Raw genomic sequence first — 16,421 nt, forward strand, 5'->3', positions numbered from 1 at the left:
AGATATGCTGCATATCATACAGGGTATTTAGAATCTATTCATGAACATATTTACCATAACCACAAAAGGCAAAGATTTAGAAAGGGCTTGCTGAATTTGTAGTTTCCCAGTATGATAAATAGCAGCCTACACCTGTTGAGCACATTAAAGTTTACAAAAGCCCCCTTTGTATATCATCTTATCTAATTCTCCCAAAAACTATATGCAACAAGTTTTTGCATGTAAGGAAATTAATACCAGTGATTAAAGCAATTTCCCAAGAATATCAGAATGGTAGAGCCAATCATCAAACTCAAATAAAACTAAATGCAGTGTTCTCTCCATTGTAAATAAACCACTCCAAATACATACTAACCTAACAATTTCCAACTTTGTCTTAGACTTGTAAATGATTTAAATATAAACTTTTAAAGTGTTCACCTTAAATGCTTAGAAAAATTTACAAACTTAAAACAAGAATTTACATCTTAATGACATTCAATCTTTTGTTTTATTTAGTTCCATTACTATTTTTTTAACTTTAAAAATTTTATTGATAAATATGTTTAAGATGCACAATGTGATGTTTTGATACAGGTATACATTGTGGAATAATTATATCAGGCTGATTAGCATATTTGTCACCTCTTTGGTTCAGATCATATATTACCAAAGCCCCTTATGACATCAGTTTAATTTAATTTCATGATCTTTCATCAAAGATCCAGTATGTTGTGATATATGTAAGAAATAATTAATAAATAAATAATTTTTTTTAAAAAAGATCCAGTGTGTACAAGGAGCAGAGACGAGGCCCGGAGACACATGGAAATATAGGCCTTTTCCTGAAGGGGCTCATAGGTCAGTCAAGGAGATGAATCTATAAAACAAATACCTTATAACTGATAAGCAGTACTTCACAGAGGAAGGCCATATGCAAAGAACAGAATTCACAAAGTAGAGTGATATTGGAATTAAATTTTGAAGAGAAATTGTATCTTATTACCTGTAGGTAGGAAACGGCCTTGTCTTTATATTTTAAAAATACATTATAGTAGTAATTATTATATGCTTATTTACCTAAACTTCAATATATATAAAATGAAGCTATAAAAACTGGATAAAATTAAATATCTTTCAGTTTCATTGGGTATTGAACTTCAGAAAAATCAACTGCATTTCTTTATAAAAAATCAAGTCCATTGAACATTTCACAAAATATAAAACATGGTTACTATGTATGGATTGAAATAATATTATTGCACTATAACTAAAAGCTATCAGAGAAGACTTCATCTTGTACCTATCAGGTTCATGGATAGTCATATTTGAACTTAAGAAGTGGGAAAGAGAATTCAGTTATCATTGTCATTTCACTAAGCTGGTTTCCAAAATAGAGGAAAATGAAACATAATTTTTTGTAAAACTTTCATAAAAAGAGCTTAATATTATCCTATTTAAGGTGAAAACAATAACTATAGCAAAAACCTAGTGGGCCTCCATTATGTTACAAATAAGTCTCATTTGCCATTATGCCCTGCTTAAGGCCTCTTTTTTCTATATCTTACAATGAAGCATTTTATGGAGAAGAGGTTTGATAAATGTGAAATATTTACTGACTAAACAAATAATAATCTGATTCTGAAGACACTCATACATATATCTCTTCATTGCCTGGAGTAGTTACAAGGTAAGCAGGTGGATATTACTCCCAAATCATGAAACTCTGTAAGTCTTAGTGATCAGAAAACAACCCCACAGACAACATATCTTAATTCTAACTTCATAAATTTGTTCTAACAACACTATTTTCTTCTCACAAGAATAACCAGAGAAAAGGAAGTTTCAAATTTTGTTTCAAACTTAGGATCTAGTTAGTGAAAGTTGTAGATATAACACTCAAAGTTTCTTGCATGGGGTTGGGGGTAGGCTAATCAGCAAAAACTTTCCACAGTGGGATCTCTTCTTCTAGCATCAAAAGTTACCCTCTTCAAACCAGCATCCCAATTAAGCCTGCTGAAGAATCTACTCACACACACCAACTTTGAGACCTGAAGAGATTGTAAGAGATAGTCTGTAAAACCACAGAAATCCAATAAATTGATGAAGACAGCTCCGATGAGAGACTTACATGTGGAAGGTTGGCTCAAGTCAATGAATCTAACACATGCTGACAGCACAGCAGGAAGAATGCCCTTCCCATCCAAGCCATTCAAATATTAACCTGAATAACATTTGCATGGAAACCCATGGTCCAGCCCATCTGCTCTTGACAACAAGAGCTTAATATAGGGTGGGGTAGCCAAGCACTCATGGAACAAAGTGAGATAGATTCTCCCATGGGCTGGGTCAGCAAACACAAGCCTCTTTCATTCATACACACACATTTGAATACATACATACATACACACACACACACACACACACACACACACGATTACTTTAATAGAAAAATACGAAGAAATACTAAAAAATAAGAGATTTGTAATAACAATTAATAAGCCTAGATAATCTTCCAGGACTACTTTGTTCTTCTACATTAAATGCTGCTTTATAGATTTTATGATCAAAAATCTTTGTGCTTATAAAAATTTATGTTACCCGTATAATTTTTACTATTGGGTCTCTTTGGACAGTTGATGCTGGTCAAATAGATTAACATGGGAACAAAAAATAAAATGAAACAAGAATCTATTTAGACTTACTCCAAGCTGTACTTATGTACATTTAAATGTTCTGAAAAGAGGAAGAATGTTAAATAGAACTTTTAAAAGATTAGAACCCCTGAGGCTGAGGTTGTGGCTCAGTGGTAGAGTACTTGCCCAGCATGTGTGAGGCACTGGGTTCGATTCTCAGCACCACATACAAATTAATAAATAAATAAAGGTCCATCAACAACTACAAATTTAAAAAAAATAATAAAAATAAAAATAAATGATTAGAAACCCTGGAACATTAACAAACTAAATTTCCTCATAGTTTTTCTTTCTTTTTTTTTTTACTCTCAATTTCTAAGTAAAAGAACACCACACCCTAAGATCTACAGGACACACCTACCTTGGTGAGGCTCATTTATAATCAGTTATCAATCAATATCTACCTGTCCCAATTTTGCAACTGGCAATGTTATTTATTCTCCAAGGTTATTAATGCAGCACCTACACATAGCTTGAAAGAACAGGACAACGGCCAGAAAGTCTTCAGAGGTTATTTTTAAATTGATCCTGTGGTTTGACTCAATAAATCATCTTCTCCCAGTGATAGGGTATCTTACACAAAAAACATGCAATGACATGAAGAAGAACCTTAAAGGAGGGAAGACACTTAATATGTGATCTTTTTTTTTAAAGTTTGAACAGCCACAAGGAAACATAGAGAAATTCATCTCGAGATCCCTGACCTGTTATAAGGCATCCTCTGATTATCAGCAGTTCCATACTGCTGATAATTCTCATTCTAGGTAATACTACCATTACTATTTTGAGTATGTACTATGAAGCAGGATTTCACAAAATGTTTTGGTGGAGGCAGATCAGACAGAAGAATCAGTTTGGATGCCACAGAATTTTTGTAGAACTTAATTCTTAGTGTATTTAGGGAAACATACAAGTAGGTAACCACCTGTTTTGCAAAGGGCCAGAAAGCCTTTGGTCGCTCTTAAGACTTAAGAGCAACCACTAAGAGGAGGTAGACAGGCTAAGGACCTAGAGGGAAATGACCCAGAGTGGGGAGGAATCAAGGAAGTGTATCTAGCTACTGAAAGAAGCAGTAACACTAGACTCAGTAGGAAACTGTGGTACTGGCCACCCTGTCTCCCAGCCCTACTAGACTGTGTCTTGAAATGTAGAGGATAGTTTTCACAACTACCCCAATAGGATCCTACCAACACCACTCCACCCTGGGAGCCCTCTCTGAAAGCACTGGAACAAGAAGGCAGAGTTGCCTCTGCACTGACCAGGGAAAGAAGGTGGGATCACCAGAGGTCCAGATGCAGAGCTCCATGGAGGTCTACAGTGTTGCAGGCAGGGCTCTGGGCAGAGAACAAAAAGGACAGCAGATACCAGGATGATGTGACCAACCTCACTGTCCCACAACTTCTCAAGAGGCTAAACATCCACCTGGAACTCACTAGTGGATGAGGCCTAAAGAACATGAATATATACTGGAATACACCTCTGGTGATTCTTAGAAATGTTTGAATGCTGGGAAGGCACCCAATGAAAAGGAAAGGCTTTCCTATATATCAGCAAGTGGGAAAATAGGTCATTAAAAGGCACTGTCTTCCTGTAAACATGACCTACTTGGTTTGTTTCCAACTGATTAGGCTAAAACTTGGCTGTGAAGATGTATATGTGTTGATGTATATATAGCATGTGTTTATGCATGTATGTGTGTTGTATCCATGTGTACTGAACTACTCAAAAGCAAAGTAATCTCTCTGTTCCACAGGGGACACAGCAATTTTAGACAGGTTAGGCCACTTATCTAAGTTCACATATTAAGTATTGCAGCCCATCTTAAATATGGCCCGCCTGATTCCAAAGCCTATACTATGGGGATAAAATTTTCAAGGCATTACTAAAATAAATTTCAAATAAATATAAAAGTAGACAGTAGAACTAACTATTATGTGCTTGGGATGTGGCTTCAACAATTATCACCTGGAATGGATGTTGTTTCATCTATTCTTTTACCCTCTAAACCTACCCCTGTGTTTTTAGAAGCAATCCTAGATATCATCACATGTCATCTGAAAGTATTTCAGTATGAATCCTAAAAGATGAAGACAGTAAGTAATTTATTTCCTTCTCTCCTAGGTACACCAACATGCCACCAATAAAATAATTTACTGGGTCAATAAAGAAGATTTATTCTCCTAAAGAACATTCCAAACAGGTCTCCAAATTATTTTCCTATGAGATATTTTTCGAGACATTAATTGATAGAGTCCTTTGCTCAAAGACCCTCTCATAAATACCCATCAATGTTCACTTTTTCTTACATTCCCTGTGAGAAAGACACTAGATTTATTTTATGCCCCTCCATTCATGGAGAAAATGAATTGGGGGGGTGGGGGGCAGAAAATAGATCTCACGTCCTTAGGAACACCAGTCCAAAGAAAGAAGCTTCTAAGTATCATCTTCAGTTTTCTAAGTAGAACCTAAAGTGGTTACAAAACAAACAAGAATTCAACAAATATTAATGGGCGGCTACTGTGCACCCATCCATGCAGAGTACTAGAAACATTTTGGCTAGTGATCAGGTAAGGGTGCTCTCCACCAGGCTTATCAGCTAACACAGGGTAGGATGTAAAAAATGAATACCCAAAATGCAACCAGGAGACAGGTAGCAAAAAGGGAAGGCAGAGAGTTCCTGGGGTCTCAAAGAAGGAAGTTAAATAGTTAAGAAATGAGGAAGCTGAAGCATCAAAACATGATATTTCCAGAACCACATACAAGCTGATTGGAGGGAAAACCTGATTTCTCAAACTCCAAATCTATTATGATTTTCACCTCAAAAAGAACTGGAAGGCACTGGGTTTGATTCTGACCACCACATATAAATAAAATAAAAGTCCATTGACAGCTAAAAAAATATTAAAAAAAAAAAGAACTGGAGATACTTGACGGCCAACATTTTATACTACCACAAAAGGATTTATGAAACAGTAGATTTTTGAAATGGGCCTTGATAGTTAAATAAAATTTTGACAAATGGAGAAGTGTACAACGTTCTGAGCAAAGAAAACACCCCAGCCAGGTTTGAGTGATTTACTCTGACAGTAGATACTACCTGCTTTGGCTGATACAAGGACAATAGCAGGACCGTGCCAGGGAAATGAAGGCAGAAAGCTAGGCTGTGACCAGGCCAAAGAAGGATTTGAACACAAGGTCAAGCTGCTTTCATGAGGATGTAGAGACTGGCAAAGATCCATCATTTAAAGCCAAGGTGTTTAAAACAAAAACAACAACAAACAAACAAAAAACAACCCATCAATTTGTATATGCTGGAATGAGCATGGTTTATGGTATTTTGATGTTTTATATTATTCTAATTCCCTCTAAATTCTATTAAAAACGCTTAGAAACAGAGCTTATTATTTGTTTAGAGATGGGGTGGGGGCCGAAGGAGACAGGTGAAGGTTGGAGAGCACGGTGATGAGGCTGCACAGATCCTGCAGGGGGCAGAAACCTGGAATGGGACTACGGAGAATCAGTGGTTTCAGCCACAAAGTAAAGCCAACAGACTCATTCTTGAGACTGTAGAAAGAACACAGGAAAGCAAGAACTTTCAGGGAATCTATTTATCACTCTGAAGGCATTTGACAGGAGTTTCTTTGGGATCCAGATCGTTCCCAATTCTTAATGGGTGTCAAGACCATACACAGAACAACTTCATCACCTCTCCCAATGAGTGGATTAGGACGTCCTTTTAGATTCATAAGGCAGCACATTTCTTAGCCAAAAAACCAAAACAAACAAATAAGCAAAAAAAAAAAAAAAAAAAAAAACCCACTTTCAAGGTTAACTACAGTGGTTATTTATTGTGACTCAAATGTCTAAATTCAGAGGGGTTGTGAAAAGGACAAGTCCTTTTGAAGCTAGACAAACCTGAACTTGAAATCCAGGTTTGCTGCTTATTAGTGATGTTGGGCAAGTTATCTAACTCCCTCAAAGTCGGGTGTCTCCTTTGTAAAAAAACAGAGAATACCTGCCACTCAAGGTTGTGAGGAGCATTAATAATATGGCACACAGAAATGCTTTCCTACAAAGTGCTTGGTACACAACTGATGTTTGTTTCTTCTCCCTTCTTAGTGAAATCGGTGCCAGATAAAAGGGAAATTACTAATAACTGAACATCCTGTAAGCTCTTAAACTCATTCCGTTATTAAAGCTTCATAAGAACTACCAAGTAATAGCAAAAAAGATTTGTTTTCTTCTTAGTTGCTCAATAAAGCAGGTACTAATGAACAGGGAAAAAATGTCAGATACATACACTTCAAAGGAGTAAGAATGACTTGCACAACTTAGTGGTAAAAAGAAATACAACCCCATCTTTTAAATAGGCACAGGATCTGAATGGAAGTATCTCCAAAATATACAAATGACCAACAAACACATGCAAACATGTTCAACATCATTAATCACTAGAAAAATACAAACCAAATCCACAATGAGATACCTCTTTGCATTCAGTGATGGCTGTAAACAAAAAGGCAGTATTGGTGAAGTGCGGAGAAATTAGAATCTGCCAGTATCACTTGTGGGAATATAAAATGGTGCCACCACTGTGGAAACCCATCTTTTAGTCCCTCAAAATATTAAACAGTTACCATCTGAGGCAGTAATTCTACTGATAGGAATATACCAAAAGAATTAAAAACCTACATTTACACTAGTAGCCAGTCAAAAAACTCAAATGCCCATAAACTGCTAGATAAACAAAATGTGGTATCCAACACAATATTATTCCATCATAAATGGAAGTACTACTGATAACATACATACTACAATATGGATGAACCTTGAAAACCTTAACAATAATTGAAAGAAGACAGGCACAGGAGGGTGTGTGTGTGTGTATAAATATATATGGTTTTATATAAGATATCCAGAATAGGCAAATCTAGGCAAATCTATGGAGAATGTAGATTAATGCCTAGAGCTGGGTGTTTAGAGAAAGGGGAAATTGCAAAAAGGATAAACTACAAAAGGGTCTTGGGGTTCCTCTTGGGGGTGACTCTAATGTTCTAAAATAGATGATGGTGATAGTTGTACAAATATGTAAATACATTTAAAACCAGTTAATTGAACAGCTTAAATTAATGAATTATTTGATGTGTGAATTTTATTTCAATGAAGATATATATATGGATGATGATGATAAATGGCCAGATCCTAAAGCAGAACTGTATGCTCCATTTGACTGAACTCACTGGGCCCACGCTCAGGCTGCAGACTAGGAAGGCACTCTGACCACCTCCATAGTCCTTCTCAAGTTGTTTCACATTATCCTTTTTTGGGGTAAAAAAGTAGCATTACTGCCTGACACTGGTTGTGAATATGCTAAGATCATGGCCTTACTCTGTGGTCTTTAATAAAGGGCCAATTCCTCAAAGATTGCCTAGCTTTGATTTCAGTTCTTAGAGAATCAATGTGATCTGACACTACTTACAGTCAATAGTGAGTTTAAGTCCCAAACCAGCCTGCCTCCTAAACACAAATTTCATTGTACTTTGTCAAAATCTCCCTCTGGTTATATAACCCAAAGTTCACACTACACAAGGAGTAGAAAGTCCCCAAATACCGAGCTTTAATTTTTTTTAAAATATTTTTTAATTGTCGATGGACATGATATCTTTATTTATTTATTTTCATGTGGTTCTGAGGATCAAACCCAGCCCTCACACATGCAAGGCAGGCACTCTACCCCTGAGCTATGGCCCCAGCTTTAATTTTATCACTTCAGAAGTTGATATTTCTCATTCATCTGAGGTCTGTACTATCAGATTCATACTTGCTGTACTAGGAGCCATGACATTTTTAAAAGAAAGGAAGCAAAGGAAAGAAAAAAGAATACTCAAAAAACAGGACCAGCATGTGACAATACTGAAGATGAAATTATAAACTGCCACAGCACTCACTTCCATACTTAGGTTGTCATTCATCCTGATGCAACCCGAAAGATCTGCTCCTGGGTCTGGACCACCTACAGGACACCTGGCAGTAGAAAGTAGAGCCATTTACTACAAGTAGAAAAACTGAAAATTTTAGCAGATACCAAATTATGACACAGTTCCCACGACCCACACCCAGTCTATCAAATTTCTAATTAAATTCCTGGCTTCATTAAGACATAATGAAAGATAGCTTACACCTTCATCAGAGAGAAGTGACAGACAACAGAAAAGCCAGCCGAAAATGAAAATAAAGAATTTGCAATTCAAAGTCTGGCTTCCTCACCCTCAATACAGAAAGGAAATTTCACCAGGGTAGAGAGTCCTCACAAACTCCACTAACATGTCTGCATTTTTCCTAAGGAAGATCAGTTTGCATACTTAAAAAGATAGATGAGCATAAATAAGCATCAAAAGAGAATGGGGGGAGGGGCGAGCAGAGACAGGTTTCCAAAGGCTTGTTAACCTTAAGTGTGAAAGGAATAGAATTAAAATCCAAACTCATCTAAATTAACCTAGTAATATGTACTTAGTATATGCCCCCCAAACTAGGGTAACTGAATTGGTTTAGATTGACTATCATAAAATTCAAAAGCAGTGTCTTTATTTTACAACTGTAAATTTTTAGAAAGAGAGTTCCACAATAAAGATGTTATAGTCTCAGGGTATGAAAATCTAACCAATTAAATTGTTAGGCAGTGGGAATAGGCTACCCATAAAGAGTAGGCTAAGTGAAGCAGCAAGTCCTTCCTGAGATGTTTCTTTTTCCTTTTTATCTGTTAGTAGCTGCAACCTGCTAATTTCTGCTTCTGCAGTCATGCTTGCTCAGCAGCTGTGGCAGGAATCAAATCTGCCTGGAGAGAGAAAAAGGGATCCAGGCTACTTGTATGAGAAGTCTTGAAACCTGGAGGTCTGTGTTGTATAAAAGATACTGAGAACAAAGGGCTGTGCTCAGCCTTTGGAGAAGACTCTGCTGAGCCCACATCAGTGCTGAATAAACCTTGCTCTTCTGAAAGAGCTGCCTGTCTCTTTCCATTGCCATAATTTTCCTTATTTTTCCATAACAAAGTAAACTGTCCTCTTTTAACTTACTTGTGTTGTCTCGTCACATCCAAAGCACCATCCTTTATTTCTCCATATTTGGATCTTTCACTTGAAGCCTCAGTTGGGTTGGCTACACATAAGGAAGATGTCAATTGTGGCCTTGGAATCACTGTAAGACTATCCAGAGACAAGGCATCTGTAGTAGAACAGAAAGGAATAAAAATAGAGATTAACTTCTGGTTCATACCACATTAAAGAATAAACTATCCTCTCTAAAGACTTGATTGGCAGAACTATTTATGTGAAAGCAAAAGCCAACCCAATTCTATTAGCACTTTACCAAATGCCCAGGATGCTGGGTTACATGGGGGTGGAAATGCCAAATGTTTATTTAAAAAAGAGAGAAAAAAAAAAAGGTGAGGCGTGGAAGACAGATAATCTTGGTCTCTGAACATCTAGAGGGCCAATATTCTTCAGCCAGCAGGCAAAATCCAGCCAGCTGCCTGTTTATATATATATATATATATATATATATATATATATATATATATATATATATATATATATATTTTAGTTGTTAATGGACCTTTATTTTATTTATTTATATGTGGTGCTGAGAAATGAACCCAGTGCCTCCACATGCTAGGCAGGTATTCTACCACTGAGCCACCACCCTAGCCCCAGCTGCCTGTTTTTGTAAATAAAGTTTTACTAGAACATAGCCACACCTATCCACATACATATCCATGACTGCTTGTGTGCTACAAGAGTAAAGTTGAATAGTTGTAACAGAAATTGTTCGGCCTGAAAGCCCTAAAATATTTACTATCTGACCCTTTCCTGAACAACTTTGCAGACTCCTGAAAAATATCAGACATTGTGATTAGATTTCATCAAAACATGGTACAAGAAATAGGTAAGAATGACACATCAGTCTTTTTGGGAAACCATCTTTTTAGGTGGGTATAGGATGTAGCAGTTTAAAGGAAAACACAAAGGCTATGGAGTCAAGCACAATTTTTTAGTTCTGATCCTGGATCTGCTAAATGCCAGTTGTGTCACCTTGGGTAAATATCTATGTCACTCTGAGGCTTAGTTTATGTATCTATAGAATAATACTTGGCCTTGGGTATCTGTTTCCTGGTCTTTAAAATTGGGAATTACAGAGGGGTGGGTACAGTAGTAGAGTGCTGGCCTAGTATACACCAGGACCTGGATTCCTCCCCAGCACAGCAAAAATAAATAAAACAAAATGGGAATCACATTAGCATCTGCACTCTTAGGCTGTGGTAAGGACTAAATGAGTTAACAGATATGTTACCCACAGCTAGTATTCTTTAAGTGCTGACATTGTTGGGTGTGGTTATCTCTGAGTTATCATGAATGAAATAATCTCTATAAAATTCTAATCTAGTGCCTGACACAAAATGAAAATTCCATCCGTGGTGGTAGCAGTTTCTCCTTTTGTAGTTCAATGATCCACAAACCACCATCTTTCTTAAATTTATTTGATGAGCATCCCATTTTTATTATCATTCCAGAACCAGCATGAACTTCTGCTTTTGACTGCATCTGGGTTTTGTGGAGCATCTCCGAGGTTAGGGCTCTTTCTCCTCAGCCTGGCATTCAGTAACAGTTCACAATTGGATCCTCAACTTGCTTTTGCTTCAAACTTCCTTCTGCATCTCAACCAAAACCCTCTTTTTTCCACAATGAGCTTTGCCTCTTTTTCAAACACAAGACTTTTGTGTTCTTCTCTTTTTATTCTGTTTCATCTGTCCATGTCATTCTCATCCATCAAAATACTTTTTGCACACTTTTCACTTTTCCATCCCAACCCATCCCTCAAAGCCTGGTTCAACACTCCCCTCTTTTGTGGGGTACTCTCTTACTTCTCATCTCTGAGTCTAGGTCTTGTCTCCCACTAATCTGTAGGCTATTTGAGGACTGGGAATGGAACTCAGGGGCACTTAACTACTGAGCCATATCCCCATTCCCTTTTTGTATTTTATTAGAGACAGGGTCTCATGGAGTTGCTTAGGCCTTGCTAAGTTGCTGAATTTGAATTTGAATTTGTGATCCTCCTGCCTCAGCCTCCCAAGCTACTGGGTTTATAGGCATGAGACACCAAACCCAGCACTTATTCTTTATTATACATAATATGTTGCCTTGCACAGAATAGGTACTGAAATATATACTGATTGACTGACTGAACCCAGAAATAAATACCCAAATGTTCAACAATTATTCCTATACAAATAAAATTGTAATGAATTATTTGCCCTTTCAAAAAGAATTCCTCTCTCAATACAATCCCTCCCCCGACCCAAGCATGTATCAGATGGTGCTGGAGGAGGGGCGACCCAAGCTCACCCAGAAGAGGCGTATACCAGCATGTGTTTTTCAAGGTCAGGGGTATGTGATGAATTCTTGCCTCTTGACTACTGTGTGGTTTGTGGTAACACTGCTTCTGAATGGAAAACCAAGTATTATTAGCTGTCTAACGGAATATAACATAAAACATTTTCTAATATACTTTATCTTTCAAAACAGAAAGAATATCACTGGTCTCAAATGGACCTGTGAGAGAAGTCAGAAAGAAAATAAATGATGTCAAGTAAAAAAGCTTTCATGCTTTTTGATCAAAAGATATACATTATGAGTAAATTAGAACACTCATTCAAAAATCACTGTTCAGTAATCTAACATAATACTCGCATCACCAACTCCAAATAAATAGTTTACACTTTGATATAAATAAAGCCTTGAGGGAAGAGTTAAGCATGAGGGACAAGTCAAGTGATATAACTCAATCAATTGTGATATTGTAATACCACAATTAAAAAATTTAAAATATTAGTACTTCTTGGAACAACCAAAAGATAGTATGTGTATGAGAGGAAAAAAAAAAGAATCTTTTAAAGAAAAGTATTGTGTTTGGAATCCTTGGGCTATGAATATATACTGAACTCAACTTTTTATTTTACCATAGCAGCGGATCCATGCTTGCTACCAAAATAATTTCAGAAAGCTTACACTTACCAATTTTTCTTGAAGAGATGGTTGAATTTTCTCTGGGCAGGACGGGGGATCATCGTGAGAAAATTCCTCATCTAAAAACCTCTGTAATCAGAAAATGGCAAAGTGTATTGAAAGATGAAATGTAGAAAGGGTCCAAGATGCAAAGCCCAGCAGAGGTGGGTGCCCTCTACTTCAGGGAACCTATTTGTCACTGCAAATGGGTATTTTACCCATTCATTGATCTAGGAGTAAAACTCAAAGATCAGGAACCAGGAATTGAATGGCTTTGTCATTGAAATTAGGCAGAAGCCAAGGAAGCTTGTTAGACATAACTTGGAGTAGTAAAATGGTGTTAGGAAAATTTTATAGTAATAAAATTGTGGTCTTAATCCAAGAGGCAGATGCATATTTATGGGAGTGACATTACAATAGAAAATTTTATTGGTGTTCTTGAGATGATTAAGAATTCTTTAGCTATGGAGATTTTTTTTTTTTCCTGCTAAACAGGGGCTTTTCAGGCACTCTGCCTAGACTTTCTATGTGAATTTTTTTTTTTCTGCTTAAACAGATGTTGTCTACATTATGCCCTGGAAAGAGATACCAGCAAATATCACTCTTCTTCCCTCTTTCATCTCCTTGCTCCAGTGCCAATCTCTCTGTTCCCTTATGTTCTTCATTTATGAACCAAAAAGGAGATTCACCAAGCATCATAAGGGAAATAAATATATTCAACTCTACCATGGATTTCTTGAGATATCCAGACAGAAAGGTATTGAAAGTTTAATACAAATAGGAGAAAGAAAAAAGACATAAGCACTAAAACTGTTCGTGGCACTCAAAAATTTTAGCATATGGTTTTAAATTGAAAAATATACCCTTCCTATCAGATAGGAGGTGCCTACAAAACTGGCTCTCAGCTAACAGATGCAGTGGCTGGGCAAATTCTGAAATGCTTCCTCTTTGGGAGATGCTATCAGGAGCCACTCACTGATGTGAGTTCTCCCCTCGTTTTTCTAAACACTTTCTGTGAACAAGAGAACAAAGTCTACCAAAGTCTTTTCTTCTAAGTTGGTTATTTAATTTAATGGTTAAAACCACTCCATATTCTACATTAATTTCAAAACCTAATACAAATTATAAATCTTCCCCAGAGTAAATAAACACATATCACCCAGGTGTTTTTTTTGTTTGTTTGTTTGCTTGATTTTTACCTGAAACAGAAAGCCATGGTGTTGTCCTTCAGTTAACTGCTTTCGAAGTACCTCAATAGTTGCTATGAAGAGAATTTACAACCAGTTCAATATGACCATTTTAAATCCCCTTCTCATCATTTATTTCATCGCTTTATAAAATTGTAATGGCTTTGCATTTGGAATCTGAAGGAAAGAAGACGACAACTGACTTCTGAGAATGGCATTGGCCCCTTAAGACTTAGGGACAGAGAAACAGGCTGTGGCAGCTCAACCATTCTCCCCCTTAGGTATTTAAAACTAACCTTGATAGACACAAGTGATCTGCCTCCTTGAAGTGAGTCACAGAATTTATTCAATCTTAAAACAAGAATACAAGGGCTGGGGATGTAGGTCAGGTCAGTGGTAGAGCTCTTGACTAGCAGGTGCCAGGCCCTGGATTCAGTCCCCAACACCACAAAATAAGAAAAACACCTTAGTGAGTCATTCAGGCCAACCTCCCACCATACAGGAATCTGGTGTCCATTAAGCCTCTGTTTGAACCCTAGAATTAGGGCCCTACAACCTCAGAATTTTATAAATTAAACTGAGAACACTGACATCCAGAGGATTGAGATGAGTGACAAGCAATGGACCCAAGTTCAGATCCACAGGACAACAGTGGATTCAGTGTGCTATCCCATGATGTTAGAAACATGTGCTTTAACTAAAATCTGCTTCCCAGTAAGTTTTCAAAGTCTTATCTCTCAAATAATGGAAATGAGGGTGGGTGGTGGTGGATATAGCTATTTAAGTTAATAGTAACATACTTATTTGACAATCCATACTCTAAAATATAGCTAAGAATGAGAAAATAGCCCACATCTTTCAACAACCAAAATAGACACTGATATTCATGCCCTTTACTCACGTGGAAAATCTCACACATCACCAACACTGGGCTCTGAATTTATACATTATTCTCACAAGCTTGGCTGCTTTCTCAGCCCACAGAAGATTCAAAGCAAAAATTAAATAAGGGGATGGAGCTCTGCTAGATGGAAGCATATTAATAGCTACCACTATTTTTTTTTAAATCCCTAAGAGTCAGGAAAATTATTAACAGCAGATCTTCTGGTGTCCAAAACACACAGCAATCTGGTACTGCTTGTTTTATAGACCCACAGTTTTATATCTCAAAAGCCTGAAAAAATTCTGAGCAATGAAAATATTAGTAATATGTATAAAAATTCTATATAAAATCATCAATTATATAGAATATTACCTATGTAAAAATTATATTTTATGCAAACTTTTTTGTAAAAATAGTTTATTTTTCAACTAAACCGGATAGTATCAAGTATCCCCTAGGCCAGTAAGATTTTTAATATTTATTTTTTTAATTGTAGTTGGACACAATACCTTTATTTAATTTATTTTTATATGTTGCTGAGGATTGAAACCAGGGCCTCACATGTCCTAGGATAGCACTCTACCACTGAGCCACAACCCCAGCCCACAATACCATTTTTTTTTTTAATTTCAAGCCAAGCATAGTGGCACATACCTATAATCCCAGAGGCTTGGGAGGCTGAGACAGGAAGATCATAAGTTCAAAGCCAGCCTCAGCAGTGATGAGGCACTAAGCAACTCAGTGAAAACCTGTCTCTAAATAAAATACAAAAATATAGCTGGAGATGTGACTCAGTGGTTGAGTGTCCCTGAGTTTGATTACCAGTACCCAAAAGAATAAAATTAAAACTATTTCAAACTTATAAAAGAATTAAAATTTTTTCTCTTTAATACTTAGAACACATGAGTTATTTTTTTTAAAAAATCAATGTCTAAGAAATAAGACCCTATGTTCCTCCTGACCTATATTCAAAACAGCACCAAAGCTTGCAGAAGTGGCCATCATGTTTTTGAGGGTTGTGTATCACCAAAACACAAATTCAGAATTCTGTCTTAGAATTATCAAACTAAGTTTGTGCTTCAGAAGAAATAATGAGTTAGTACAGCACTGTCTAAATTACCCATCTGCTTTCCCACCAGGCAATCTTGGGTTTTAGAAAGAGTCTATCTCAAAGCATTCAAATTAAAAACCTTTTTTCAACAGATGTTTTGTGCAATAAGTAGCAACTATTTCCATATTTTCCATATGGCAAAACAAGCTGGTTTATGACCCCAATTTGCATTCACCTTTGCATTCTTCTGTTTGAAGTGGGACTTGCCATGTCTCTAGGACATTTAGGCTGCACCTAAGAACAAATAAAGCAATGACCACTGCATCCCCTGCAGCTGCCACCTGTGATTATAAAGATGGGACCAGGTGTCTTGGTGAGTTGCTTCTGAAGGAAGCTGAGATAAAGCAACTTTCTAAATGACTATGCAATGGAGCTTTTAGGCAAAGGCCCTACAATTAATTGACTGTTGAAAATTAAAGCTGTAACATTGTTAGAGCTATAATAATGTTAGTTATCAATGATGGTTCACATTTATGGAATATGGACTTCTATAACACAGTATATAGC

General features: G+C 36.7%; 1 protein-coding gene across 3 annotated transcripts in view; it reads right to left on the reverse strand.

Moving 5' to 3' along the window:
* Irag2 (inositol 1,4,5-triphosphate receptor associated 2) overlaps window positions 1–16,421 on the reverse strand; it is a 110,892-nt gene that overhangs the window by 28,786 nt on the left and 65,685 nt on the right. The window contains exons 19-23 of one of the 3 annotated variants that reach the window (XM_027934227.3): window positions 13,933–13,994; window positions 12,743–12,823; window positions 12,074–12,170; window positions 9,749–9,896; window positions 8,624–8,699 (exon numbers count right to left, since the gene is read on the reverse strand). In XM_027934227.3, coding sequence (XP_027790028.2) covers window positions 8,624–8,699; window positions 9,749–9,896; window positions 12,074–12,170; window positions 12,743–12,823; window positions 13,933–13,994 — 464 coding nt within the window. The remainder of the gene's footprint in view (window positions 1–8,623; window positions 8,700–9,748; window positions 9,897–12,073; window positions 12,171–12,742; window positions 12,824–13,932; window positions 13,995–16,421) is intronic. The other 2 variants (XM_071610049.1, XM_027934228.3) reach the window with 2 other exon arrangements.

The sequence above is a fragment of the Marmota flaviventris genome, chromosome 3, assembly GCF_047511675.1.
Source record: "Marmota flaviventris isolate mMarFla1 chromosome 3, mMarFla1.hap1, whole genome shotgun sequence".
Taxonomy (NCBI): domain Eukaryota; kingdom Metazoa; phylum Chordata; class Mammalia; order Rodentia; family Sciuridae; genus Marmota; species Marmota flaviventris.